At 42.9% G+C, this 17,000-nt stretch overlaps 1 protein-coding gene across 2 annotated transcripts in view; it reads left to right on the forward strand.

Annotated features, from left to right (window-relative positions):
- XYLT1 (xylosyltransferase 1) overlaps positions 1-17,000 on the forward strand; it is a 170,577-nt gene that overhangs the window by 131,483 nt on the left and 22,094 nt on the right. For both annotated transcript variants that reach the window (XM_054271126.1, XM_054271127.1), the window contains exons 5-6: positions 3,897-3,977; positions 16,703-16,919. In XM_054271126.1, the coding sequence (XP_054127101.1) occupies positions 3,897-3,977; positions 16,703-16,919 (298 nt within the window). The remainder of the gene's footprint in view (positions 1-3,896; positions 3,978-16,702; positions 16,920-17,000) is intronic.

Below are 17,000 nucleotides of genomic sequence, written 5' to 3' on the forward strand. Positions count from 1 at the left end.
CCTCCTGTGAAGCAGCCAGCAGACTTGCCATTAGATAGCCTTAAGTTAATCAAGATGAATAATTAATAAACTGAGAGCAGCTCTCTTTCCTTCCTCTGATTCCTACACAGAATCAAACCATCTTGTTTCCATACCTGTGTGCTGCCAAAAGATTCTGAACTTTTGATCTAACTTAGCCAAATTGTTATTAACTTGCATAGGTTTTGACATACTAATAACCCCATTGAAGTGCCTGCTGTTCCCTACATCCTTCAAGATGTCCATGTGTTAAAGAACCTTGCTGAATCAGAACATTTCTATTAGCCATCACTATCCTCCAAAAGTAATAATGTCTTGATTTCCTTTTCTCATATTCTCCAAAGGCTTTCCTAATCTGTTTTCACAGCTGCAGACTGAGGGCATCTCTGCTCTTTGCTTGGATTAGTCACTGGGGTTGGAGGGTTTGCTTAAACCCAGCAAGAGCAGCACTGCCTCTTGCCCACAGGGTCTGGTTGTGGTTGTGTGCAGGGACTGCTCTGCACAGACAATGCAAACACAAAGTCACTGCTTCTCCTCCAGCTGTTCGTTTCAGTCCCCAGTGTAGAGGCCATATTCTGAAATGATTGCCATGCTCAGCAGGTGCTTGCTGAGTACCTAGTTTGCCTGCTCACACCCTGGGACACCTCAGTTCCAGGCCAGGGGCTGCTCATGAGGAAACCCTGGTAGCAGATTTTGCTTTGCTTTGGCACTATCTTCTGAATTTGCTTCTGGATAGAGGACTCACCTGTTTCTCTCCCTTAGACCTGTAACTCTCATCTTGGCCTAACCCCAAGCAGGGTCCCAGCCTGGGGGCTCAGTCACTCCCCAGCTGAGCAGTGCCAGGGACTGAGTCCCTTTTGCAGCCTCCCTGCCTGCCCAAGTGAGTGCTGCCATCCCTGAGCCCAGCCCTGCAGGCCTGGCTGAGCTTTGCTGAGTGGACACAGTGCCCCTGTCAGCCCTGTCACCCCTGCTGCAGGGGGGAGCTGTAGCACCTCACCAAGGTTCTGGAGAAGATGGGCACCCCCATCCCAGCTGGCAGACCTGCCCTTGCTGAGCACCAAACCTGCACCAGGGAACTCAAACATGCTTTGTTTCCCATCACTCTTATTCCCTTGTCATCTTCTCGTGGCAGCCCACACTCACACACACACACACACACACAAAAGCTTTCTCCACTCCTGGAGTTCACTGGAGGATTCATTTTGCATTTCTCCCTGTGTGCTGCACACCTGAAATGCCCATTTTCTCTCAGCCTCTCTACACTCACACCATGCTCCTCCCTGACAGTGATACAGGTACCCAGCTGAGTAATCCTTCTCCCTGGTGCCTTGCCCTCCAAGTGAGTTTAACTGCAAAAGGAAATAGAAGTGAGAGCTGTGTGGATGCATCCATCAGGCCCAGCCTCAGGCACCAACTGCAGAAGGGCTTTTTCCTCACTCTGTATTCGTGCTGTGTTACCCTGGGGAAACTGATAGGAATGTGATATGTAATATTAGTGTATTTTTAATCAGTAGCATGAACTACCCTCCCTCTCCACATGACTTTATTTCCTTCTTAGGAAGGCTCTGTTGCACTTGTTACCTTCTGTTTTACCGGGATTGTTAGTAAAAGATTTTGTGCCAAATTTATGCTCAGTGAATTATCCCTGAAATTTGTGGAGCCACGGCAGAATTTAATTTGGCAGTGTGGAGTTGCTGTTGCTCCCAGTGATGTCTTCAGGTGAAAATCTCAGCTTTTGATTGCCTTACTTAGAGAAAAACCAGGCCTATGTCTCCATCCTTGTCCAAAGGAGTGCCAGAGGCACTGGAAATAGCCTGTGCCAGAGGCACTGCCATGGCACAGACTCTGCTGCTGCTGAATGTGAGAAGTGTGGCAGCAATCTGTGCCAGAGGCATTTAGGAAATCTGCCCCTCAAGGCAAAGGTTTCTGAAAGGTGAGGAGGGTTTGAACAAATGCATTAACATCGATGGTGTGTTCAATACCTTTGATTTTCTCTTTGTCTTCTGATGGAATAAGTCAGAGGTGATGTGCAGCATCCTCATGATGTTGGGGCCAGAAGGAGCACTTTGAGTGAAAGCTTAATAGAAATTCAGTGTGATGCCATGCTGAGCATAGAATTGGTTGACTGCATAAATCTAAATGTCAATTAACTAGAAAGTGTTACCAAATGGAACTATGATGTTTTAGTTCCATGTTGTCAACACATGAAACGAAGCATATTAATTGATAAGGAGTAAACTCTGTATGAGTTCATTAAAACAAAAATTAAAAATATTCAAAGTAGGACCAAGATACCTACAGTGTTTTGAAGAAGAGAGAAAAGGTCAATTATTGAGTACTTTGAGAGCTAAGCATCATTTGGACATTTATAAGAATTACTTAAAAGCTGAGAGAGAAGCAATGAGAAGTTTGTGCGGCAGTCCCAAGTCCTGATACACTTGGTAGAGTACTGCTGAATAGTAAAATACAGGTTGGTGAGCAATCTAGAAAGGATGATGTTTTATTGAGTGGTGTGGATTGTTACTTTGGTTGATTTGATTTTTATCCTGTAAGGAAATTAAAGCTCAAGCACTTCCAAACTTGATTATATTTCTAAAGATCATCTTTGCATGCCAGCTTTTGCCTAGAAAGTCACCCGAAGATGTCAGCCATTGAAACCATTTCATGTGGAAGCATTGCTAAGTAAATTCACTAAATGCCTATTCATCCCAGTAAGATGGAGAGTCACTGGAGCAGCAAATGTGAAAATCTGCACAGCTTACTATACAGAAAGCAGTTTCTGAGTTTGCCCAATTGAGATGCAGAGTCTGAGCCTGGGAGGTGCTGCAGCTCACATGAGTAAAGGAGGAGGGGCTCAGGGCCCTGTCTGTCAGGATGCTTGATTGACAGATAATTCATTTGGTCTAGATAATATCAATGAGATTATGAAAATAGTTTATTTACTTGGCTGTAACATTTCCAGGTTGTTGCAGCCTGACCCCAGAAGTTAAACACATTTTGTACAGTTAAACACATTCAGGTTTAACTTGGTTTTCTATGGTTTATAATAGAAATGTTTTCAAAATACAGTAGTATTGACAGCTCTTTTATCTGGAGTCTTTCTGCTACAAAATTCATTACAGACCATTGCTTAAATGGTGTTGTATCCATAAGGTTGTGGATTCAAATGCAATTCAGGAGATTAAGATCTTTTTAATGTGATTTATTCAGTTTTCCTAAATATGCTGACCTAGATAAATAGAGAATATTTTTGCTCCATTGTTAAAGAAAGAGCAGACCACAAAAGCTGTCAAGTGTAAATACATTCTTGGACATGTCAGCTGAAATTTGAAAATGCTGGTGTCGGATTGCCTGTCATACTAATTGGAATTAACCTTCTAAATTCCTTTGTTCCTGTTGATTATACTGCCTTTTTGACATCAAAATTCTCTGTATTATGCATTCCAACCTTGGTGTCTTCTCTATTACACAATAAAAACAAATAAAGTGCCAATAGATACTGAACCAAACTCCCTAGGAAATATCTAGCAAAGCATGTAAAATGGAACTATCAGTGCAGTCATCTTGCAGCTGGATTTTTATACTTAAGAAGTGTTGAGCAGTATTACTCCATGCACACTCTGTTATAAAGCTTAAAATACCTGCCAAGGGTTGATAAGAAATTTGTTAGGGTGTAGTAAAGCTGTGCTTCCTTCCAAGTATGCTTTCCTGAGCAGAGGGGGTCACTGAAGTTTAGCAACAGGATGGAAGTTTTCTTTGGAACCACCTCCTTCAGAATCTGAGCATGGTCCCCAAATGAGAACAATGAATCTATGAATGGCTCTGGATGCAGTGGTTTCACAGTGTAACTTGTGCCCCTTTTGTTCTTTCTTTCACAGGACAAACGATCAGCTCGTGGCATTCCTGTCCAGATACCGAGACATGAACTTCTTGAAATCCCATGGCAGGGACAATGCAAGGTGAGCTGGCCCTTTCCTCACCTTCATTTAACCAGAGCACTGAGAATTATTGTATGGGGACAGTTTCCAGCGTCACCTGATTGAAGAAATCCCTAGTCCAGGAAAGAGACCTGAATGAGGAGGAAACCCTTTTCTGGGGATGGTTGTTTCTTGGACAGAGGGACTCCAACCCAGAGTCAGAGGTGTTTTTGTGGGGAGGGAGGCTGTAAGCAGTCTGATGTTGCATCCTCCTGTGGACTCAGCACAGATTGACATTTTTTGAGCAATTGCCACTTGCCCACACCCCAGGCACACTGGTGAGCAAGGCTGGGTTATCTGAGCTCTGCAGCACAGCCTGGCACAGGCAGAGCCCCAGCTGTGGCAGCCTGCAGTGCCACAAAGAGTGAGGGTGGTGGCTGGAGCTGGTCACAGTCTACCAAAGTTTGGATCAAAATCCTTCTTCACCCACCCTGCACAGGTCTTGGGGAAGGATAGTGCTGTGTTTCCCACCACTCATCAGTAGTACTTGAACTTTCCATTGTGGTTTGGGGGAGCAGCAGTGACCAAACAGCATCTTCCAAAGGCTTTAACAACCTCTGCAGATGAAAGAAGTTTCCCATCTGACTGCAGTGGTCCTGTTTTCCTCTTTATTCATAGTTTTGCTGTTGCTCCTTTTTGCTGGTTTTGTACCATAACAGCAGTCCTGCTGCACTTCCAGCGACTCCATATGCTGGGCCCCAGTGGCTTTGCATCTAAAAATATTATTTTATTCTGCTTGGGTCACCAGGTCTTCCCTTTATTCTGTAAAATGTCAAGTGTACCCAGAGAATGTGACACACTGAGTCATGTGTTCAGCACAGCAGGCAGGCAGAATAACTCACTCTTCTTGGCCATTCTTACTCTTGTCACCAGATTTATCAATTCTGTCATGTTCCCGTTTAAATTAAGTCCTCACGAGCATTCATCTTGTGCATGCACAAATTCTATAGCAGGTAGTAAAAAATAATCCTGTGAGGAGTCATATTTAAAGCCAAGTCAACAGTTTTCACAGGAGAGTCCCTGGTTTGGGAAATGCAGAGTGTCAGAGTGATTGGCAGACTCAGCTCTAGCTGGCAATAGTGATGGACAGCAGAGTTAGTAGAGAAAAGAGCAGAGAAAGAGCCAGGAAAATGCAGTTGGTCTCTTGCCTCCTTGCTCCTCTGGTGCTCCTGAGTCTTCTCAAATTCCCTGAGCTGGCAAAGGAAAATAACTAATGGGTTATGACACACCAACATCAGGCTGGTTCAAACATGCCAACTTGAACTGGATCAGAACAATTTAAACCAATTAAACACGCTAAGCTGGTATTAATTTAATAATGAAATGAGCAAATGTGCCACTTGTCCTTCCATCACAGGAATAGCAAACTGATTTAGTAGTTCAATGGTTCGCTTTGTATAAACAGCTAAATACCTTTTAGCTTATTACAACATGTCACTGTGTTTTAATTTTTTCCCTGGATTTCTACCATAAATTCCCCGTGCATCAGGGAACATGATCTGGGATATGAGTGCAGATTTGCCCTCCCTGTCTGCCATGGCTCCCTAATCCCTGAGTCCCATTAGTGCTCCCACTGCTGACCACTGGATGAATGGATCCTTTCACATTACCCCTTGGCACATCCCCAGATTTTCTGTCAGGGAGGTAGAGTGGCTTCCCTCCTCCTGCACAGCCCAGGCAGCTGCAGACACACTCAAGCCAGCAGCTGCAAACACCTCTGAGCAGTGCTGGTGTTGGGTAAAAATCCACTCCATTGTTCCCAAAAGCTGATCGAAAAGTAATTATCCCCTCTTTGTATTGTGGGTGAATTTCCAGCTCCACGTCCACCTGTTGAGAGAGAAATATCTAAAGTGAAGATTTCTAGTCTGATATTTCATGTTTAGTGTTTGAGTGACTCAGTCTTGACTGAGCTGGTCAGTGAACCCTCTGCTCTCCCATCTGACACACCGTTCCTCACTTTCACTGAGTGCCCAGGTGTGTAGGCTGTGCTCACACCAGGCAGGTTTATCCCTGCAGTCACAGTGGGGAGTCCTCTGGGCTGAAATACCTTCTACAAGCTCAGGCAGGTGAGCCCCACCTGGGCTGTCACCCTGTGTCCTGCAGCCAGTGTCCCCAGGGAGCACAAGGTGTGCAGTGCTGCTGCTTTACAATGTTCTCCCAACCTCTTGTGGCCTTTGCCTGGAGAATTTACACAGCTAAACTCAGTGACTGGCTCATTGTAAGAGTAAGGGATGGGGGTTTTTTTTCCTACTAATTTTTCCAGTTTTTAAATTTTGTTCCTTGCTTTGTCCTGTCACAGCCCAGGGGAAAAGAAATACCCCATGAAGAGTATGGCATGGCCAAGAGCTTAGTAAGGTCTGGAAGAGAAGCAACAGCCTCAAGGGTTGGCAGGAAAAAGTTTAGAAAAGGAAAAAAAAAAGGACAGCTTTTAGAACACAGGCCAGTGTCCATTTTATTGGGCAATAAAGCTCCCTTTGGATATCCTATTTCAAAACACACTGGAACAGAATTTTTTGTTTAAAACAAGGAATTGAAACCATAATAAGGGAGAGGACACTGGCCTGTACTGGTTGGTGCCCCATGTACAATAATGATTTAGTTGGTCCAAGGTGTTTTTCTCAAAACATGGGAACTGCTAATACAGGAGCACAGCATCTAAACAAAATTGAAAGCAATGTATAATCCTTGCTGATACTTTTAATTTTAATTTGTGGATGAATAATGGCACCTAATCAATAAGCTTTTCAAGTCTGCCTTGTAAACAACTGAAAACTCTTAATTTTAAGTCATCATAGTCTTTGGATCATACAACAGAGAAAGATTAGAAGTGCCATCTCAAACCTGAAATGCTTGCACAGCTCAATTACAGTGTACTTTGCATTCAAGCCATGTTCACAATCAGTGCTTGTTTTACTGCCAAATAAGGAGAGAAATCAGGCTTCCTTTTATAGAGTTAAGTTTTCTTTTAGTTATGCCAAAGTCATGAAAAAGTGCATCACTCTGATTTTCCTTTAGTGGCTTCAGCAAAGAGAATGGACATGAAAATGGCTCCTTCACTCAGCTGGAAGCATTATTTCTTGACAGAGGTGGATGTATGAAATGAAATTGCACACAGTGGCTGGAGTTGTTACATAGTGCTTAGTGGGCAACACATTTCCTCCTATATTCAGTGTCTAAGACTATTAAAAGCAAGTGAATAACCTGGTAGTTGTATAAGCTGTTGCAATTTGGAATAGCAGAGGATTTTTTCTTTTTTGGCAGGAGCAGCACCTGGATGATTATAAAACATAAAGACAGTCAAATGTGACATCTTCAGTGGCAGGCAGGAAGAGGGGAGGGTTTGTATAGAAACCTTTCCTCAGCAGTCATTTGGGAAACACTGTAAACTTGCTGAGAAGGCTGGGTCCTGTTAGATCTTAGAGAAATCGTGACCTCATAGGCAAAATACAAACAGCTAAAGAAAAGACCCTTAAAATTTTGGTATGTGTCCTCCTTCTTTTCTTCTGCTGATTTTTTTCTCCTCATTGCTGCTGTTTTTGCAGTTGTGTTGTCCTGTTTCTGGGTTCCAGGTAATTTTAGAGGTGTTGGTGACCTGTATCAAAGGGCATCACAATCCCCTCCCAGCTCTCAGAGGCTGGAGAAACCTCAGCTGCCAAAGGACTGGGGCAGGTTCCCAAAATCTGCACTGCTGGCACACATCTGTTTCACCCCATTTCAGACATGCCTTTGTGCCTCAGTGGCACAGGCTGTTTGTTGGTGTGCTGTGCATGGCATTGATGGGGTTTGGTGGTCAGTTAGAAAATGGATCTCACAGTAAACACTGCTGTGTATTGCACTGCTGAATTACCCAAACACTGGGGGAAAGAATGGATTAATTGTCACTGCTGTTGGAGTAGCCTAACCACACATCCTAGCAGCACATACACTGCTGCTCATGTCACATATTTGGTGGTTCCTTTGGCACAAATCACCCTCAGCCTCATACTTTTTTTTGCTAAATTTTTCAGAACACTTGAGTATTCCGGAGCACATGGACTGACATCTATTTTTTGCTTGGAAGTAGTTCAGCACAACAGTTGCATGAGAAGTGTAGTGACTGAAATAGCAACATGCATCTTCTCTGCAAAGAGAGGCTGCACTTTAAAAATTTAGACATTACAGCTAACTTTCAAATGTTCTTAGTGCTTTATGCTAAGCATTAGGGGAGCCATAAAGCCTTTACAGCTTCAGCTTGACAATTCACCTCCTTGTAGGGCTTTTATTTCTGCTCAGTTTTGGAAAACAGAGCTTTAAGCTGTCAGTGCAAAGAGAAACAAAAGCAGCCATATGTCTTGACGTGGGACTAAGCAGGATGTTCTTTGTTCTTAGTGTATACAGCAAGATCATCTGCTGGTTCAGGAAGGTGCTTCCAGTGAGGAGGTTTGAAGTAGAAGCCATCCTTTATGGGGCAAGGACAGAATTAGGAAGGAGGTGGAAATTGAGATACTGGTAAAATAATCAGGAATCTTATTGCTATCTCAGAACATTGAGCAGCACACTTCATTTGCAGCCCTGTCATCTGAGGCATTTTTTAAAATGGTTATGACAGGAAACATCATTTGAAGGGGCACAGATGTTGGCCCTGGCGTACCCAAAGGTCAGTGGCCTGATTTGGTAGCTTGAAAACCTTTATAGAAGGGACTCACACTTGCCCTCAGTCACTAGAAAGGAGGTGAGGAGACAAGAAAACTTCCAGAGAAGACATTTATTGGAGACAAACAGATGGTAAAATGTCACGTTTAATATCATCGAGTCTGTCTGTCGTGAGTTCATGCTGCATTCTGCATACTATAATTTGCAGTTTTGCTTATTTAATATAAAAAGAAACAGAAACATTTGAGTTGTGGCCTCCCTTATGGTGAGAGGAAGCCATTTCATTTTTGATCTTCTAAAAGCTGTTTCAGTATTGCTTAAAACATACTGTGTAAGTGAAGAGTGGGGTAAAGAAACCCACAGGAAAGTCTTTTAAAGTCTCTCTTGAGCTTTATGCTCCCAAGGAAATGCATGGAATTGTTGACAAAACAAGGCAATTCCTAGTAGAGTCATTACTGCAAAAAATAGACTGCAAGTTTCCTACAACTAAAGAATTCAGAGGGTTTTTCATTTTTCTCCCTGGCCTGCAACATTAAAATATTGAGAAACATTGAGGCTTTTTAAGACTTTCTCTGAGATAGAAACTTCTCCTTTGAAAGCGAGAAAGTGGAAAGAAAAGCTGTTCAAAACCAGTGGAAGTTAATGTGTAGAAAAAGGCAGAGGAGAAGAAAGAATCAGGAGAAATTTCTTCTAAAGAGAATGCAAAGATGTGCTAGGACTAAAGCATTAAATGGGTATTCTGGGAAGACTGCATATGAAAGAAGCAGAAACAAATTATATAGCATATGAGGTACCTATTGTAAGCTTGAAAAGTCTAATCATGTCCATATAGAGATGGAATAATGACCAGATAAATGTTGTATTCATCAGCTTTCAACAGCATCTCATGTGGAATACCCTAAGTGCCATGGCTGCTTGGCTTCCATAAAGATCTCACTGATTGAGAAGGGACACATTGAACATAATATTTCAGGCTGAACTTGTGTCTTGAAAGAGATATTCAAATTGCTGTGCCATTTTTGCTGCACTGTAAATGATCTAAAGTTTCTATTGCCCAGAGTGTGTGGCAGCTGCAGTCTGCCCCAGGTTTAACTGCACTCTGAACATAAAAGTGTTTAACACACCTTGAAAACATGGACTGCCAAAAAATCCTTCCAGTGGAGCTCCTTGTTCCCATCACTTGTGTCAGTGCGTCGGGGGGTAGGATGGTCAGGATGGACAGAGACCAGAGATCTCTGCAGCCAGGGCTGGAACTTGGGGTTCATTGCAAAGGGCCTGGGTGCAGGGCCCTGCTGGAATTTGGGGTTCATTGCAAAGGGCCTGGGTGCAGGGCCCTGCTGGGATTTGGGGTTCATTGCAAAGGGCCTGGGTGCAGGGCCCTGCTGGGATTTGGGGTTCATTGCAAAGGGCCTGGGTGCAGGGCCCTGCTGGGATTTGGGGTTTATTGCAAAGGGCCTGGGTGCAGGGCCCTGCTGGGATTTGGGGTTTATTGCACAGGGCCTGGGTGCAGGGCCCTGCTGGGATTTGGGGTTTATTGCAAAGGGCCTGGGTGCAGGGCCCTGCTGGGGTTTGGGGTTTAGTGCAAAGGGCCTGGGTGCAGGGCCCTGCTGGAATTTGGGGTTCATTGCAAAGGGCCTGGGTGCAGGGCCCTGCTGGGATTTGGGGTTTATTGCAAAGGGCCTGGGTGCAGGGCCCTGCTGGGAGCTGCAGCCACAGCTCGGAGCAGGACTGAGAGAAGGGAGGGGCAGAGAGGATGAGAGGCTAAGAGAGTAAGGGAGTAAAAACTGTAAGAGAGTAAAAGGGTAAGAGAGTAAAAGGGTAAGAGCTTAAAAGGGTAAGAGAGTAAAAGGGTAAGAGCTTAAAAGGGGTAGAGAGAGATGTTCCTGTTGCAATACAATAAATCTTCTTCTTTGTTGAATATTCTAATTCTCACTAACCAATCTAGTACAATATACAAGTCCTATAGCATTTACATGCAGCCTATAAGAATCACTACATTACCACTCTGTGTTACATTTTAAACCCTAAAAACTCCTCTTTGGGCCCCTTCTGCCAAGCTGTAGGGTCTGCTCTGACCCTTGGGCCTGTCTGCAAGCACAGGCTGTTGTTCCATCAAAAGGGGATTGCCTTCAGCAGCCACACCATTGTTTTCCAGTTCTTCACTAACTGAGGTATCTCAAAGCTTGCTTTCATTTCAATCTCACTTATAGTTTCTATATTCTCAAAATCTTTTGCCAGGCAATCATATTGATAAGGCTTTCCTGATTCAACTTCCCCAACAACTTGCACTTCAGCTTCTGCCACAGAAACTCCAGGATCATCTCTGAGCTCTGCCTCCCTTTTGGTGGCTGTGTCACCTGGGTGTCCTGCTCTGAAGCCCATCCTTGTGCTCCCATTGCAGCTGTGCCCTGCCCTGCACACCCACCCTGCCCATGGCTCTGCTGTGGCCCATGCAGGGATACAGGTGACAGACACTCATCACATTGACAGTGACATTTCCTTGTGTTCTTTGGTAACTCCTGAGCGTTTAGCACAGTGGGCAAAACTGCTAAAAGCATTTCAATTTGTGTGCTTATTTATGGCTTTGGGTTTTGCTCCTGAAATAAGCCCAATCAATAAATAAGCCCAATCTTACTAGAGCAGATTCAGTCAAGAGAGAAATCCTTTCTGATATTGTTGATGGTTTTTTCTGCATTGTCATTAAAGCTTTGGGGGATTGTTGAGATAGTAATGTGTTTACTTTATGTGTTTCCCTTACCCTGAGTAAGGGAATTAACAAAAGATAAGAATTCTCCTCTCGTAACATTTTTGACCTCATAGCAATTGCATTTAGGATGTCACAGTTAAAGCACATTGAAAAGCAAGTTACAATTATTCTTTCTCTTCCATCATTTCTGTCTGTACTGAGAGTTATTTTCAAGGCTTTTTGAAACAGCAGGAATTGTTTGTTCTGTGCTTTCCACACGATGCCTGTCACACTGGGTAGAAATCTTCCTCATCTTGACAGACTAAGTAGGTGCTATTTCTGTTTGACACTGTTCCCCTTTTCAAGCTTCACCTCCATTTTGGGAGTGGGAGATCAGCCCTGGAGGCTTTCAGCATGACAGGAAGGTCTCAGGAAACACACTGCAACATCCTAGCCTTCAAAAAACAGATGAATAGCTGGTACCATATAGACATTGTGTTTAAATAGCCAGTTGTTAATTATTTCAGGTGTAAATATTGTTTAACCCTTGACAGAATAGAGTTACTCATGGAAATGGAGTGAAATCAGGGTCAGCTGGACTCAGCATACTCAGTGAGGCCAGAATTTCTGCCCTGAGCAGGCAGGGAATGATTCTGCCCTGCACAGGTTGGAGATTCATCAATCTGCTTATTATAAAGAATTTTTCAGTGCCTGGTTTATGGAGATGTGTGGTAGCCTAGAGATTGCTCACAAATTACTTCTTGCAACTGCTACACTCAAGATTGTCCAATTATTGTTCAGTGCTTTCTAGTTGGTCACCTAAACTGCAAATTACTGTTTTGTGCTTCCCAACTGATTGATTCTGGTCAGTGTTTCCAGGGTGGCTGTGCAAACACTACCAGCAAGTGACTCTCACATTTCTCATCTGTAAAAATATTTACTTGACTTTTTGCACTGAAATGGACTTTCTTCCTCAAATTTTCTTCTAAAGACAACGAAAAGAAGAGCAGATAAAGTCAAAGCATGCGGAGCTTGTCCATATACACTCAGGGAAACATGGACATGATGCTAGTGGAGCTCCTGGCTCTACAGATTTTTGCTTTGACATTGGCTTTTGACTTGTGAGGAATTGTTTTGCTGGAATTTTGTAACTTTTATTCACGGTTCTTATTCTTAAATCCTGAATAATGATGGGGTCCTGGGTAGGTGCACCAGGTTAACAGTGAAATGTCAATGGGAGGTTCTTTAGGCAAGAGGCCAGAAACAGGAAACATTTAGGAAGAAACGTTTTCACCATAAAAAATGTATTCTTTCCAGAAAAAACCTTTTAGTGATAAAATTACTGGTAAATGGCATTTAGCAATCTGATAGCCTCTGACACTTTAGGAAGTTTTACTCATTCATAAACTTCAGGAAAAAGAAAACAGCAAACTCTCTGACTTACTGTGTAAGTACAGCATTCAGGAGCAGGGGTCTCTACAAGTTGCTGTGGTTTGCACTGTCCCTTGGAGAAAACTATCAAAAAGGAGATATTTGGTTGTGATATTTTTGCTGATAAAGTAACTGTGTGGCAGTATTTATTAGCAGTTACAACATATCATAAGAGCTGTGTTTATACTCATGTTGTAGGAGTATGTGCTACAAATGCTTTATGTGTTATACAGTCCTAGAATCCTGTCTGAAATGCATTTATAAATATTTAAATAAACTACAAAGTAAGAGGAGTTGCCTGAGCTGGATTGCAATCATGAGCTGCCTGGACTGACATTGCACTCAGTGACAGACCAGGTGCTGCAGGCAATGGGGTTTTCTTAGCAAAGTGTAAAAATAACTTAGGAACTGTGAGGCTGGATCCACACACAGGGCACAGGGGCACCTTTCATGTGCGTCAGTGTCTGATTGCTGAGCTCAGGTGCTGACACACCTTCTTAATATCCTGTGTTTCCTCCTTACTTTTGAATCCCAGGCTCTCAAAACTGGAGGCTCTTTTGGAAGAATTAAATTGATAAGGGGAATCATAAAATGTCTTAGATTGAGTGTTCTATGAAATAAGGCAAAATGGTGTGCTTTTCTTAATCCTAGTCTTTTTTTAATTCTATTTTCTCCTGGTTGACTCTTTTCCTACCTTTGTTATTTTCCTCCTGTTGTTTTCTTTTGGATTAGCAGAAAGGCCAGTTGTCTTCACCTGATGATAATCTCTGCTGTATTTGGCCAACCATGCCTTGGTTCAGTGGGATGTCATTGTTCTGGCCAGTGCATTTGCAGCTGCCAGAGGTATCCCAGTCTTACCTGATGCTCAGGGTGACAGGAAACACCTGAATTTTTCCACATTGACTAAGATTAAGGAAATGCAATTAATAAGCCTTTTTCTTTTCCCCTACTTTTAATTTGGGAGTTATCTGCAAGCAGTTTTGTGAGACCAAAGAGAGAAAGACAAGGGGGAAAACCTCCTTTTTTTTTGCATTTCATTGCTCTTTATGAAGCTTGGCCTGGCTTCATAAAATTTACTGATTTGGTATTCCCTTGAGCATAACCAGAAACTAATGAAATACAGCATGAGACTAGAAACAAATCAGTAGGGCCATGCTTTTGCCCTCCATCTCCCTCTCTTTCTTTTCAGAGGTGGCTGCAATCATTCTTGGATGGCTAGTCAAGAATCTTTATGAACTCTTTGTAGTGTCCAAGAGATTTTCATTTCTTGGAAAGGCCTGTGTGGCATACAAACACCCCTTTCCCTTTCCCTCAGGCAGTATTCAATATGCTTAGAGTAAGTTCTTGCCTGCCTGAGTGCCAAAATTGCTATTGCTGGAGAAGCTGGGAGCATCATTCATCCTAGCAGAGAGCCTGGAGGGACAAAAGGGAGCCTCACCCACCTTTTCCACTTTGGTTGCTGTTCAGCTGTCTGTGCCAGCTCCTCTCCTATTTCACTTCCAGCAGACCTGAAATACACTTGGTCCCCTTGGCTGCCAAGGAACATAAATGAGCAGCAAGGCATCACCCAGTGGAGAGCTGTCTTCACAGCCCCTTGGACACATCATTGCTTCGTAGGCCACAGAAATGATTTGCTTTGCTAATAATTGCAAATTTGCCTTATTCCAGTGAGGTGTTGTGACTGTGTGTGAAGAGGCTGAGTAAGGGTGATCCTTCTGAAAAGCACCTCTTCAGCTGTTATCTGTCTGACACCTGGTGTGATGTTTCTAGGAGGGTTTCAAGAAGCACAAGCCAAAGGGTTATTTCTTGGGAGATCTCTAAAGGCATTGCACCTCTCTAGCTGGGCTGTGCTGCCTTGCTGGAGGGTAAGTGATTGGAGAGTACGTTTACTCTCTTCTAGTAACCCAGCTGTATAAGATTTGGGGGCTGAGGTCTGTTGTGAAAACAGTTGTACTTCCAGGAATTGGCTTATTTCACTCCATATCCTGAGATATGCTTTTCCAAGCCATTAGCTAAAAAAAAAAACCCATAGAACTGTGCACATATAGAAAAAAAGAGCCTGTCAACTACTTTGGGAACCATGAAGCTGTGAGTCAGGATTTGCTGGGACCTTCTCATCTGGAGCGTGGTCATGCTCCTCTGCTGCCAAGATCAGAAAAAAGGCTGAAGCTGTTACAGTACCAGGGAGCTGGACCTGGATCATGTCACACAGGCTGAGGCAGCTTCTATCTAGAGCAGTTTTTGCTGTAGCCAGGTGGTTTATTTTGTTTGAGGGTTTCTATTGCAGTCAAAGAACCTTCCATTCGAAAAGGAGAGTAAAGGGTGATAAATTGGTAGAGATAGCAGTTGAAAGAAATTACTTCATGGAAAAGAACTTTATGTTCCTATTTAAATATAGTCGATAAAGTTCTGTTATTTTCTTAAAATAATTAACTCTAATGAGCATTTAGTTTTGAAGAGAAATAAATAAATGACCAAACTTTCAGGCACATTAATATTTGATTTGGAGATAACTGCATAAATATTGAATTTGAAGATTACATTCCAGAGCACTGCATTAAAATTGCAAGACTTTTCTATTATCCTTCATAATGGAACATGAAATTAGAAACTTGTTCATGGAAAGAAAAATTTCTCGACTCTCATTTATGCGTTTTCAGCACTGTTGTGTTAATAGAGATGCTCTTCTCACACTGTGAAAAGAGACATAGCTATCAGTAGGACATAGACCCTGGAGTCATTTACGGTCCTTTTGAAAATTAATATGCACCATTTCATAATTGCATCTCAGTTCTTTGATTGGTATAGAACAGAACTTGAACCAGGGAGCTGGCCTACGGGGTTAATGCTCATGTTTCCAGATGCAGGACTCCAGAAAGCTTTGGTGTTTGTTGTTCCTTAACTTTTATTCTTTTCCCTTACCTTTAGTACCATGTGTTTGAGGACTACTAAAATGTCATCTTGCTAATCCTGAAATGCCCTGACACAGCTGTGTGGGTTCAGGAAGGGAAGGCTCTTGCCACAGCTGTTGTTATCCTGCAGGTGCTGCACCCAGAGGGGTCTGGGGGCTGTGGGTTGCTCTGGTGTGTAGTCAGTGAGCATTTGTTACTGCTGAGGACATGTGGGATGCGCCCAGTGCTCACATCCAGCCAGGGTGGATGGTGCTCAGCCCCCCTCAGTGCTAATTCACAGCTGCCCTGCCTCTCCTTCAGGGAAACCATTCCCAAATGGAATAACAAACAGAAACCTGGATCAGACAGCCTCAAAAGATGAGTGGTCATTCAGTCCAAAGCATTTTCAAACACAGATTGATTTCCCAGCTTTCTTCTTTTATATTGGTTTCAAATAATTCATTTCCATAACTTTGCAGTTCTGCAGTTGCTCCTCTTATTCATGGTTCAGCAATAACAAAACATTGCTCCCCAGAGACCTGAAAATGGAGCAAACTTGCTCATTCTACAGCAAAGACCTATACAATGGTATTTTTTCCTTATTGACTATATCCCTATAGAAAAATATATGACATAATAGCATAGGAGAAAATTGGTCATTTTACCTTTATGTACATTTTTCTGTTTTTCAAAAACTGAATTTATTTAGCGAGAGAAGAATGTGTTTAGCTCCTGTTCATGTTGCAGTTCTTCTGTGGTGGTTTGTTCAGAGTTAATGAACATTATGGACTTTCCTGCCCTAGAGCTCTGTCACCTGCACAGCCTTAGGACAGCAGAAGGTGTAAATAATGTTTAAAAGCAATATGTTGATCTTTGCCTCTGTAACAGAATATAGAACTGATTAATCATTTATTAAACCTCTCTACATTACTTATGAGTAGAATAGAAATATAAACCAGTGACCTTTTGATCCTTTTTTGTTCGCTAAAGTAGCTTTTTATTTATAAATCTCCCGATGATAGCAAACTACAAATTAACATGTAGTGGCTGCTCTTGCGTTCCCTCAGGTTTATCAGAAAGCAGGGGCTGGACCGGCTGTTCCTGGAGTGCGACACGCACATGTGGCGCCTGGGGGACCGCAAGATCCCAGAAGGAATCACCGTGGATGGGGGCTCAGACTGGTTCCTCCTCAACAGAAAGTTTGTGGAATATGTCACTTTTTCCAATGATGACCTGGTGACAAAGATGAAGAGGTTTTACTCCTACACGCTGCTTCCTGCCGAGGTATGTGAATGCAAAGGATCCTCTCTGTGCTCAAACTTGCAACGTTTGTGCTTGTCCCAAAAATCTGACCAAAATCAGAGG

Source organism: Melozone crissalis, unplaced genomic scaffold, assembly GCF_028551555.1.
Source record: "Melozone crissalis strain CALT ecotype California unplaced genomic scaffold, PUWL_Pcris_2 ptg000012l_1, whole genome shotgun sequence".
NCBI classification, from domain to species: Eukaryota; Metazoa; Chordata; class Aves; order Passeriformes; family Passerellidae; genus Melozone; species Melozone crissalis.